Here is a 14,070-nt window from a genome sequence, read left to right as displayed (position 1 = left end):
ATCCTGGCTATATCATTGACAGAAAACATTACCACATTGCCATTTCACAAGATAAAATCTGATAAGCGATCAGGAGGAGATCATTTGCATACTCATACGGTGATATCTGAAACAGCAACATCCTTGTATTGTTTGAGAGTCTGCAAGGAAAACCTCATAACAACAAATGAATAAGGCTCATACACTGCTGATCTGAATATCACACTCATATTGCAAGACATCATTTACATATCCATTGAACAGATATTTTATCAATTGATATCATATTCAAAGAGAGAGGATAAGCTAAAAGCATATCCATCTTGTATATTAGAAATTCATTGCAATTATAGTACATTCAATAGATATCAGCGTACTCAGATCTATCTAATATATCTGTAATTCATTACAATTCCATACACAGACACACATATATATAAAGATCCAATATCTTGATCAGTTTCCAACAGTTAAGAATTAATAAATTTATACAATTGTCATGGAGTTGATCATAGAAATCATCATCTTTATACAAGTATTGTTGGGTAATCTAATATTTGATATTACATTTGTTACTCTCCAAATTTGTTTTCGAGCAAAGATAACAGAGAAGTATTTTCCAATTATAATCTAAGAAAGTTCTTCTAAACCCTAAGGGATTAAATTAGGGAACATTACACAAGTACATTAAATCAGTGACGGAATAAACTTTATCAGAATCCATGAATATATAATGGATAAGACAGCTCCAATTGGAATTGTCACAGCCCAAGAAGCAACTATCTCGCGCACCGTTTCAACGCGAACATTGTTAAGGCCTCTAGCAAATCCAACTCCCATCACTGCTCCTACTAAGGTATGTGTAGCAGAAATAGGAAGCCCAAGTTTCGACGCAATAACTACAACAGTAGCAGCTGCAAATTCAGCTGCGAAACCTCTTGTTGGGGTTAGTTCTGTAATTTTCTTTCCTATGGTTGCCATAACCTTATAGCCCCATATCATCAAGCCAGAAACAATTCCAAATCCTCCCCAAGCAAGCACATCAATGGGGACAAATATATTTCCATTCAAATGTGTTCCTTGGAGAATGGATAAGGCTGCAGTAATGGGGCCAATGGCATTCGCAACATCATTTGCTCCATGTGCAAATGACATGAAGCAAGCAGAGAGTACTTGCAAATATCCAAAGATACTATAGACTATTGTCAGATCATCACCTTTTGGACCAGCTATTTCTGATAATAGATTGACCTGTCTACGAATTCCTCTTTCATTTGATTGAGGATCTTTTGATGACTCAAGCAGATTTCCTAGCTGCTGTTGAATGACTTTGTTTATAAGAACAGCTCCTAAAATACCACATCCAAGGGCTTGTGCTGCTGCAATCCATGGAACTGCACTCAAGGGAAATGCTATGAATGAAAGACCTGCAACTCCTAAAAATACTGCAATAGGTGCAGCAGCTGCTGCAGCTTGCCCTGGATTTGGAGCACTGTAGACAAACTGTCAGGAAATCAAGTCAATGAATATAGTTAACAAAGCTCAAAGAAAAAGAAATTATTATTTCATAGTAACCTGTGCCGACATATGAATTCAAAGAATATACGACCTCAGTGGGCCAGAGACAGGTTAATACTATTTCAAAAGGATGAGTGATTTAAAAATCTTAAAATGTTTTAGGCCATACCGTACGAATGCACTTATAAACCACGAATGAAACTGCAGCACCCAACAATGGTGATATAACCCATGATGAAACAACTCTAGCTAATGATCTCCAAAAGACAGCTCCAACTCCCCCATACACCAGTCCAAACCCCACCATTGCTCCAATGATACAATGAGTAGTGGAGACTGGCCATCCATAATATGATGCAACCTAAATTAAGAAACATGTCAATCTTGATAACTATTCAAAATGCACACAACAGAATATAACTTTGCAAGTCAATTTAATATTGTAACTATGTTTCTTGAATTCTTATAAGACACACTTATAATAAACTAATAAAAAAAATTTTGACTTGTTAGGGTATAAATAACCATTTTGTTTCTCCTTTGATACACACTAGCTTTCAGTCAATTATTTGTTTGCGAATATACCAAACACAATAGCTTGAACAATCACATTCAATGTCAACAGGTGAACAGAATCAATGCTTTACCATAAGCTAGCCAAGGAATCTAAACAAATGAATTAAAAGAATTGTCCAAAGGCTTCACACAATAGGCAATTATGATCTTTATTAATTTTTGTGCATTCTGACAGATTTATCTATATTAAATGTGCTCTTCCTATGTATGTTATATGAGGACACATTGCCATCACAAAATCTTGTGTCTTCATTAGTCATTACCAACTCCAGCCCTGGGACACAGAAATGGTAGAGGACATCCCTTAACTAAGGGATTCGGGGACATGTCTAAAGATGGAATCCTGTGGATAGCTAGCATAATCAAAAGACAGCTAAGTAAGTGTGTGACTTCCCCCATCCATCTTAGGGATGGCTGGGAGTCACCTTTTTCATTTTAAGAAGAAAGAAAATGTTATTTAAAAAGAAAAAGAGAGGAGAAGAAGGGTGCGGGGCACACATGCCCTCCCACATCCCTTATGAAACCCTAAACATACTTTATATTCACCCACTCACAATTACCACTATCATTTTTGCACTTGCAGCTGTGAACTTTAAGAGGAATGAAACCATTGCCAGCATTTGTTATTATTGGGCATGAGATAGGTCATTGCTAAGTAAGCTATAATCATTGGCTAAAACAGGCACTTATTTTTTATTGTTCTCTTTTGTTAAAGATCTTAGGAATTCATCATGCTACTTTCATTTTCTACTGATGAGAATGAAATACATAGCCATGAAGATGAATGTGCCACTCTTATGAGAATGCAAGTGGGGAAAACTTTTTGAATGCCCTTCAAACATTGTCAAAGAAGATGCAAAAGCCCTTTTTGACCACACAAAATCCCTGTTGCTGTACATCATCACTTTGATCAAAGACAAGTCTGAATATTCAAGGGCGAGCAGACATCGGTTGTCATATATCCAGAACTGATTTCCAGTGAGTTATAGTAGGCTTGGTCACTATTTATTAGGTGTTAGTAAAGATGGATTGGGGTTTGTGGAAAAGTAATTTTGGATGAGAGGTCCAAGTCGGTCAGTTTGGTTAGGGCGAGTGGTAAGTGCTAGAGCTGTACCTCTATGATCTATAATGGAACATTCCACTATGTCATCTACTACTACTGAAAATGTTGTGATTCATGAGGAAAAATGCTTCTTGTAGAAGTGAAGAAGGCCATTAGCGATGGAGAAAATATAGTTGTAGGGCTGTTGAATATAAAGAAAAAAATTTAAAAGGTATTGCTAGTTATGTTGCCAAGTTCTTGTATGCCCATGCCATCCCATTTTATTTGGCACATTCTATAATTCAAGGAAAAATTTAAGAGAAGCACAATTGGATCCTCATATGTTCCCCATGACAATGTAGATTGCACACCTCCCTCCTGGACAAACATTATCAAAGGTGAACTTCTTGATGGAAGACATGAGACAAACATCAGCCTTATGGATAAGTATAGCCTCCTAGACTGCTGCCCTCAATATATGGCATGCCATTTCCTGTCATCCCCATCCTTAAATCACCATGGAAAACAAATGGATATAGTTATTTTTCTTATATCAAACCATAAATCCATTAAAATTCACAATATGTGCTTGGATGACAAAAACTGGTGTTTTTAATTAAAGCAACCATAATTAAAACATCGGCCATGGAATTTTTTTAATTGAGACTGAACCAATAATCTTTGACTCTAAACTATAAACCGACTCTAAACTATAAACCAAAATAACCAGACAGGTTTTTTTTATAACATGCTGAGTCTCAAGATCTGCCTTCAACCATTTTAATGGTGCAAATTATCTCATTAAGATTTTATTTGGTGTGTTGAACAGCTAGATTGGTACATTTCCACTCAATAATGCAGATTGATTATCATAATGATCAGTTTGTGATCAAACAAAATCAAACCTGGGAAATACAGACTTGCAATAGATTTTAATTTCACAACTCTCTCAAACAAGAAATCAAGAATATGTTGAATGGAATAACTTCAAGCAGTAAAAATGTATCAGTTTTCAAAGCAGAGGCCCAGGTGCACAGCCCTCAAGACATGATCAAGTGTTGAAATCAGTGCTTGGTGCTACAGTATGGTTCAAATAGAAGCACCTACTAGATTAGTCTACCAGAGGAAAGGTACAACGTTGTTGGACAAGCCAGAGAATAAACAGAATGTTTGAACAAACCATGACTCAATCTATAAGTGAAGAAAAAGTACCCTACAACCTGTCTTTATAAGAAGTTTAAAAAGTTTTATGGAAATAATGGTAAATAGAAGGAGATGGCTGAGACGTTTCGAGGCAGTATGAAGTGAAAATAGACAAAGATCAAGTGTGACAATTGAGTCACTTTGCGGCCACTATATGGGATATAGAAATCAATTATTATATGGATCTGGTACATTTTATTCAATGGATAATGTAGGGAAATATTTTGAAAGCAACTGAAGCTGTTAAGGTGCAACAGTAAGGTCGTGGATAAGATGTACAACATGAGATTTTAACAGCATAAGACACTGGGTTACTATCAAAAAAATGTGAGGTGACTCCACATATTTCTTTCCATCCTCTTTTTTTTGCCCTCTTTTTCCTTCAACTTTTTAGTTTAAAAAATTTATTACTAATTTTATTCCAAAATACAATTCAATACGAAATAAGCAGAAATTTTAAATATTCATGGGGTCAGTGGCTTCACAATTTGCTCCTAAAAATGTTGAGCAGTGGCTGCTAGCCAAAATAAGCTATGTAGCCGCTTGGGGACATGCCCTTATAGTATATGCAATATCTGGTCTAGTGCATTCCATGGCATACATTAAACTACCCATAGCTGAAGCATAAGGTACCTTTGACATTTTATCTTCCTCCTCTTGTGTCTTTGGACACATCTTCTTGGTCAACTTCAAATGACTAGGCAAAGGTGTGCTGACAACTTTTGCATTCTCCATATGAAATCTTTGCAACACATTTTCAACATTTTTAACCTAAGATAGACTCAATTTTATTTTCTTCCTAATTTTGTAAATGTTCATACTAAGGATTTGTTTTCTTACCCACAAATCCTTCATACAAAAAGAATGTTCTAACTGTTGTTTTAATCCCTTAATGTGATCCATGTTGGACCCAGCCACACATATATCCTCAATATATAAACATAAAATAATATAGTTATCTTAAAATAAACACAAGGGTTTGAATGACACCAACTGTAACCGTGCTCAGTCATAAAGTTGTCAAATTTAATATAACCATTGTTGAGGTGCTTGCTTCAAGCCATATAAATTTTTCTTCAATCTATAAACTAAATTCTCGTTATCTTTGACCTCAAATCCCTATGGTTGTTCCATATATTTCGTTTTCTAAATTGCCATGGAGAAAATTTGTTTTAACATCAAGTTATTCTAGATGCAAATCCTTAGTAGCCACAATATTTGAAACAATATGAATAGAAGTCATTTTAACAATTGTAGAAAAGAACTCATCAAAATCAATGCCCTTTTTCTGTGCAAATCCCTTTAAAAACTAACCTGACTTTTTTCTTAACCCCATGTTCCTCTTTCAGCCTATATACCCATTTATTTTGTAAAGACTTTTTATCTACAAGCTACATAATGCCCAAGTCTAGTTTTTCAACAAGGAACCCATTTCTTCTCCCATATAGACTCCCACTGAACCTTTGTATCCACTGTGAAAATTACTATTGTAGTCACTAATTATTAATCTCCTATCTTAAATGATTATTTAACTACCGAAAATTAATTCACAACTAATATCGAAAAATAACACAACTGCAACTTCATCAATAAAATACAAAAAGAAATAACCAACACAATGACACAATAATTTTGGACAAATCGTTCCTAGAAAAAACCCCTAAGGGAGAACCAGTTCTATAGATGAGGGATTATATTAACTTCAGCAAATCAAAAGATACAAAATTCCTTGCCTCATACTTGCAGAACTTTTACAACCTCCCAATTGCTCCTGCTGATATTTCTCTGCTGCTATCCCCAACACTATCACTATGCCCTTTCTAACATTGCAAGACTATTTGCTATCATTGCAAATTCATTTGCTAACACTACAAATGCTTCCCCCTAAATGCCCCCCTGACCCCCTTATATACTACTCCTATTGGAAAACCAACGGCCAAGATTGATTCTCAATCAAGGGCTGAGATTAAAAACAACCTAACAACCACTAATAAAATTGGTTGCAAGGTGTCCCTAAAGAGCCTAAATAATTAAACAAAAAAAATACACTAACCAAAATACCTAGGAAAAACAAATATTTTCTAATTATTGCAAATGGACGAACAATTGTCCAAGCTAACTCAACTAATATTCCCTCTTAGCAAGGAAGTTGTTCTGCATGACACCCAACTTATCTTTGAAGATGAATTTTGCTAAGTTGTTGATTCGGGTTCAGGGACGGGTTTGGGTTCGAGGTTCAATTCGTGGGTTCGGGCAATTTTTTTTTTCCCCATTTGGGTTCGTGGGTGGGTTCGTGAGTATATATATATATATGCAAAAAAAATAAAAACTCACAGTTGTAAAAGTAATACTAAGTCATTCCATAGTATGAATATATCAATGTTACTTGATTATTGATCAATACCAAATGTCAAAGATAAACATTAAATACTCACTCATTAATCTATGCTAATGTTGTAACTAAAATCATACATTGAATTACTAAAATGCAAAATGGAATTTCAAAACATAGACTACTTCATCAAATTGATAGATAATAAATTATGACTTAATAAAGTTCGAAACTGTGAAACATAGTGATAAATCATAAATGACTCAATGAGTCAATGACAAATGTTTAGACATAGTTTATCAAAGATGCAAATGCCCTTCAAGGGTCAAATGGGTCATCAAAATATGAGGGATCAATGGCTTCATCCTCATCTATATCATTGACATTTTCCACATCATTGGAATCCAAACCGGTTCCACTAGCCCCAGATGCAGCCACAGCCTCCTCCTCATCCTCCTCAACATCTAGCAAGGCAATTCTAGATATATCTTGGACAGTCATATCCAAGTCAGAAGTCTCAGGTAGTACATCCCACAACTTCTTTGGTCCCTTCTTATATCTTGGATCCTTGCGTGATAGGAGGCGCCAGTTGTTGTGAATAAATACCAAGTCCTCTGCTTTCTTCGAACCCAACCAGTTACGCTTCACTGAGTGGATAAAGGAGTATGTACTCCAATTCCGGTCAGCAGCAGAAGAGCTCGCAACCTAGAGAGACAACCAACAAATTTTTAAAAACTAGCTAAGTAATTTTACAATACAATAGGAATTTAAGAGTGCTAATTCGAAAAGCTAAGTGGCCATAAGAAAAGGAAAAAAAACTTAAATACATACATGTGACAAGATCTTAATGGCAAGAGGTTGGAGGTACATGTAACTTTCCCCATGTAAGTACCACCATCCAATGGCATCCAAACTATTTTGGTCATTGATTGCATCAGGCTCTGCATTTTTGCTTGAGACAAAATCAACAAACTCTCTCCTAACATTTGATGCCACATTAGGATCACTAAAAAGCCTGTTAAGTGCCCTCTTATACCCAGCAACAACTTCAGGATCTCTATATGGTGCCACTCTACCAAGAATAGCAAGTATCTCACTGCTATAATATCTAGGAGAAAGTGCATATGCTAGGAGATGTAAAGGTGGAGTCATCTTGTTCCAACGATGTAGAACAATTTTTTCCACCTTAGCGTACAAGGTATCAGGATCTTGCTCTCTCCTCTGAATGACTTGGGATGTCAAATGATGTACATGTAAGTTATCTTGATGTAGTGTTAATAACTTAATTAAAATAAAAAATCAAAATCTCTCAATAAACAAGGATAAAGTATTGTATAAAAATTTAAACTTACTGATTTCATTCTTTCTAGCATGGAGTCCATGGCATCATATATGTTCCCCAAACAAGGCTCATCCGTGTCGGCATACCAAAGCATAGACATGATGGGCTCAGTGAGTTCTAATGCATATTCCACCCTATTCCAAAAATCATCACTCAAGATCAAATCCTTTACAGTTTTGGCCTTTTCTGTATCAGCTTGCTTCCATCCACCCCATTTGTTGCTAATAACCATTTGACCCAATGCCTCTTTCACCCTCACAAGTCGTCTAAGGACGATTGTATGTGAAGCAAACCTTGTTTCAGCAACCTATTACCATGTTAATTCAAATTGTAAGTTAATATGATATGTTGATAACACAAAAATTTAAGAATATGTATTAAATTTTGTAAAGTATGACACAAAAATTAAAATGATAAATGAAGCTAAATAAAGTTTAAAATTTACCTTCAATAATTCCAAGCGAGAGAAATTTCTGAAAATTGCTTGTGACATATGGTGGTTTGTCACAAACATTTGGATCTGCTCACCCTCCTCGTACACATTTTTCATCCATTCAATTTGGCTGCCCATTGTTTTCATCACCAAGTTCAAGGTGTGGACAGTGCATGGTGTCCAAAAGATATGCTCATATCGTGCTTCTACCAAAGCACCTGCTGTTTTACAAACTTTAGCATTGTCCATTATTACTTGGACAACATTGTCAGCTCCCACGGACTCTATGGATTCAATGAGAAGTTGGGCAATAAAATTTGCATCCTTTACTTGCCCTTCACAATCAACTGCCTTCAAAAACATTGCCCCCTTGGGACAAACAGCAATCACATTTATTAATGGACGGTTTTTGCAATCTTTCCATCCATCAAAGACAATGCACACCCCCGTTTGGATCCAAAAATCTCTTATTGGTTTGAGGAGGTTTTCTACATTCTTTCTCTCCTTATGCAATATGGTGGTTCTCAACTTTTCATATCCAAGGGATTGGTAACCATGAGATGCATCATTTATTGCTTTCACCATCTCTCTCCAATAAGGGGATCTCACTATTTTGAATGAAACACCATTTGTAATGAGGCAACACCCAATCTTTATGTCAGCAATTTCTCTCTTGTCATTTTCAAATGCCGTATCTAATGGGCCTCTCTTGCGGGATGCGAGTGTTTCTATTTCATCTTCATCCATAGATGGGGTAGGTAGGAAGGGATGTGGTTTACTAATTGTTTGAGAGGGTGGTGTTGGTGGTTTTTGCTTTGACTTATCTTTTTTTGCCTTTGACACTAACCTATCAACCTCTTCTTGTTCTTTTAACATGCCTGTTATTTGAGAAGCCAGCAACCCTTTTTTACCTCCCTCTGGGGGCCCCTCACACATGGAAATCCCTTGACCTGGTGGACCTATCAAATGATGTTTAACCCAAAAATAGGAGCTTCTATATTGGTTTTGGCAAAAATTGCATTTCCATATATACCCTACCCCACCAACACATTGCTCAATTCTTGTTGTATACTTCCACAAAGGAGAGCCTTTATCAATTTTAAATCTTTGGGATCCCACCCCACCCACTGAATCCTGACTACTCATTCTTGGATTTTTGCAATCTATAAAAACAAATTTAAAAAAATTTCAAAACTTATACAAAACTCGATAAAAATTTAGAACAATAAATATTAAAAAAATTAAAAACAAATATGAAAGAAGCAAAAGGAAGGATCAAATGCATACCTGGAACACTCAGCACTGATTATTTGAAGGATTTGAGACTCCACAAACAATCTCTACAACCTTCTCTTCAAACTTGCAAAATGGCCACACCAAAATGAGAGAGCAAAATGACAAAGCAAATGCGAGATTAGATGAATGAAATGCATCTAATAGGCCTTACTTTAGGGTTTGGCAAAAAAAAATTTTAAAAACATATTTTTAATGCTTTTTTGGGCCACTTTTTGGCCCCACTTGCCGCGGGTCCCCCCGGATTCACCCAGGTCCGTGACAGGTCCGGGCAGGCTCTGCATTTTGGCCTGCAGGTCCTCCTGGGTCCATGCTCCAGGCGGACCCGCAGGCCAAAATGCGGACCCTGCCCGGACCCGTTGCGAACCCAGGCTCAAATCCGGACCCAGCCCCGAGCTCCAGGGTCCAAATCCAGCAACTTAGGAATTTTGCCTTCACCAATGCCTTAGTCAAAATGTCCACTACCTGCTCCTCTATAGGTTTCTCCTTGAGCTTTGAACTCCTTTTTTGATCATTGAATCTCCACATCATAACTAATTTAATCCCTTTATTAAATTCACTTATTTATTTCATCTTTATCTTAGAAACTTCTCGATCGGTCCATACTTTAACCAAATGTCGACCTCCAATTGATTCTTCTAGAAACTATTCATTTTTCCCTTGCTCAGTTAACACTACACTCGCTCAGTGAATACCAAACTCGGTTAATACTGTACTTGCTTGGTCAATATTGTTCATTCTTCACTTACTCAGCATGTGCTCGATGACTATTAGTCCTTCATTTATTAACCTCATTATCTAGCTCAGTGTAAATCACTGTTTTTTTGTCTTTCCGCTTCATTACTTCTTTCCTTCTTTACCAACCAAACTATCTTGCTTATACATGATCTTAACATTTCATGAAACAATCAAACCAACATTTTACTATCATAGACTAATTTATCAGTTGCCATTTTTGGTTCTCATACTTAACATCTCTTCTTCATTCACATCTTCATACTTTGTCTTCAACTTCTTTAACCAACATCACATCCTTCAGATGATTGCAACTTACATGAATCAATATAGTCAAATAGCTTGACATCAATGACAATATAACAACTGCTATGACTCTTTCACATATACTTTGCAGCTCTATTATAATCTTCATCTACATCTGCTTCATCAATCTCCCTTTTGCGTTATCATCATTAGTTGTGTCCAACTGTTTCCATTAGTTCTACCAAACTGTGATAAGAAATGCACTCTAATCCTTAAAATTTTGTTAGTAAAAATTGAATTTTGCTTCCAAGTAATCAAACAATCATACAACTTAAAGGATATTGGAAATGATATGTTTAAACCATCTACACATTCAAATCAACCACACTACCCAAATGACCATCAAAGTTACAAGAAAAAAGTCTTTATTACTTATCTCTTGAACAGTTCATACAACTGTATGCCCAATTCCTTCTCTCTGACCATCCAGAGCCTTGATTAAGCTTATATAACCTCTGAGACAACTTCCACAACCAACTTCAATTGATTGGAGATCATTAGACTTTCTACCATCTTCATATTAAATAAATGCCTCATGAGAAAAAACTTATTCGAAGGGGAAGGCTTTTGGTACAATTGCACTAAGGTTTCATTTAACTCTTTAGTTTTGGGAAGGCTTTTGGTACAATTGCACTAAGGTTTCATTTAACTCTTTAGTTATCTTTGATTTTGTAATATTAAATGCAATCGATTGTACTAGGCATAACCAAAAACTAGCATGTGCCTTTTTGTCCAAAATATCCCATCCCTTATCTAACATATTTGGGTCTTACTTGGACTTTCCTCTCAATGGCCACCATAAATCTTTTTGATAGAGATAGTCCTCCATTTGTATTTTCCATACTTGAAAGTTCTTCTCATTGAACTTCTCAATCTTCAACATACTTTCATCTGCCTTTACTCCCACTCAACTGTGAGACCTTCCTCTAGAGGAAATAACTAAAACAACCTTCCTCTGATACCACTTGATAGGACTAGATGACAAAAAGATAACGGTTTCATGCAACTATAACTAATAAAGCAAAGGAATAAAGCACACATAAGTATAATAGAAGACACAAAGATTTAGTGTAGTTCACCCAATCTTGGACTACGTCTACTAAACAAAGAGTCCAATCTTATTATCCTACGAAGAGCAATTACTATCTAATACATTTTATATTATACTATGACTTATTTATAGCCCTTTAGGTGGTTTACCAATGTCAGTTAACAAGTAAACCCTAAAAATAATTGACTAATCAACCTACGGAAATGCTTGACGATTCAACCTGAAAATGCTTGATGAGTTAACCCAAAAAATAATCCACACAATAAATGGTAAGTGTATAGTGCTTGCATGATCAGTCGCCACAAACTAACAGGTTCATTATTGTAGATCCTTGCTTGAAGTCCTTGATCTTTAATCTTGCCATAACTCCCCACTCACTAAGCAATCTCCTTTCAAAGTTACCTTGCAAGACAAAGGAGACAGTTGTATTAAGTTGGTAAAAATGATGATCATGGACAATATTAGAAAATTATCAAGACAAATCTGGCATGATGTTTAAATTAAGAAACTTAGCTTATAAACAATCATAACAGCAAACAATCATCAATTTCAGACCTGATTTTTGCTCTGATTTTTCTTGAAAATACTAATGTTCACAGCCTTGGTTGAGTTGGATATTATGTTGCTAAAGGTCTGAAATTCAGATGCTTTTTCCAAGATTGAACTATTGATGGGAAATAATGTATGACTGATCTGCTCTTGCCTGCAGTTCAAACTTCTTGTTTTGTGATTGTTTTTGTGATGAAATGAAATGATCTTTGGTCCTCTTATATAGGCAACTGGAGGCAAGGGTCACGTCTCCTAACTAGGCTGGCATGCATAGGGAGAATAAAATATTTTTTTAGTTTGAAATTTCTTCTTCCTTACCCCAAGATGCAAGCCAAACTGGTTTGAATAAAAGCATTTATTAATAAATAAATAAATTTGTATTAAATGATCAATTTTCATCTTTTAATTGATGTTGCAGGCAATTTTGTGGGTAATTTTTTGCCCAAAAGGGGACAGCGGGATTTGGAGGTGTTTCACCCACAAGTGGACAAGAGGGGGTCGAATTCAGACCCCTTCTTGTCCCTCCCTCATTACCAAGGTTTGCATTTTAAGCTCATTCGTTACTCACAAATCCACCTCCAACTTTAATTTCACCTTTCTTGCTCAAAAATTTCACCTTGATTTGTAAGGCTTGATTAATTCCATTCCTATTTCTGAGCCATGATTCGATATTTTCTTCCCATCAAGGATCTGATTTTCACATTTATTTTTTCTTTGGCCTTTCAAATCTGATAAAACTTGGAGAAAAAATAGTTTCTAGCCTCATCTTTACATCTATTCAATGACACCAAGCTCATAGAGTGAACATTTTCTCCTAATTAGATGGCGAAGATTATGAAGTCTTTGCCAATAAGTGGACAAGAGGGGTCGAAATTTGACCGCTCCTTGTCCAAGCTTTGACAAGGAGTCGAAATCCGACCCCTTCTTGTCCACTCATCACGGCCAAGCTTATCTTCTTGCAAATTGGTGAGCTTGTCTCCTCTCCACACTTTCTTCCTTATTTATTTCATTATTTTCTCTTCATTTATTTTTCATCAAAGCATCCAAACATCATGTTTTCATTTTCAAATCAGCCTTGTAGTTGCATTCTTCAAGTTAACTTTTACTTTGGCAACTAAATTAATCTTTGTGTTGGTTTCAAGCTAACTAAGTGCTCTCATCTCACATGCATCTCCATTTTAACTTCTCAATTTGCCTAAACCCTAAGTGGGTGGAGGATGTCCAAACTCATCTCATTGCCTTGGAGACTAGAAAATTGCTACCAAGGCCAACTAAGACCACTACTCCTACTAAAGCAAAAAGGAGTGCCCATTTGCAATGGGTCGATGGGGTGAAAACCTCACAATAGATCTCTTGATCTAACAAGGGGAAAAGATACATACAAATTGTTTGAGTAATAAAGTTTTCTCTTATTAATTAAATCATATTGATTTAATTATTAAGTCACTTATTATCTCTAGTTTACTTAAGCTAAACTTTGGGCATATAATAATTAATTCTTTTATTAATTATTATCATGCAACCTAGGTTAGCTACCTTTTAGGGTTTTGATCTCTTTTATAAGGACAACCTCTCTTTGTAATTATTACATTCATTTACTTTTGATAATAGCAATTCCTCTTTTTGCTCATCAAGAATGTCTTATTTGTGACTCTGGGAATTCCAACCTCCATAGCTTTTGTTTTTCTCTTTCTGTGACAAATGTTTGCAT

General features: G+C 35.8%; 1 protein-coding gene across 1 annotated transcript in view; it reads right to left on the bottom strand.

Moving 5' to 3' along the window:
- Nucleotides 1-412: 412 nt before the first annotated feature.
- Nucleotides 413-14,070, bottom strand: part of LOC149568277 (inorganic phosphate transporter 2-1, chloroplastic-like) — a 54,004-nt gene continuing 40,346 nt past the window's right edge. The window contains exons 2-3 of the mRNA XM_089821256.1: nucleotides 1,667-1,858; nucleotides 413-1,482 (exon numbers count right to left, since the gene is read on the bottom strand). Of these exons, the coding sequence (XP_089677382.1) occupies nucleotides 667-1,482; nucleotides 1,667-1,858 (1,008 nt within the window). The 3' untranslated portion in view covers nucleotides 413-666. The remainder of the gene's footprint in view (nucleotides 1,483-1,666; nucleotides 1,859-14,070) is intronic.

The sequence above is a fragment of the Cupressus sempervirens genome, chromosome 3 (assembly GCF_028749045.1).
Source record: "Cupressus sempervirens isolate cs-2001-9-10 chromosome 3, ASM2874904v1, whole genome shotgun sequence".
NCBI classification, from domain to species: Eukaryota; Viridiplantae; Streptophyta; class Pinopsida; order Cupressales; family Cupressaceae; genus Cupressus; species Cupressus sempervirens.
Note: the sequence above shows the minus strand (reverse complement) of the source record. Positions and strands in the feature narration are given on the sequence as shown.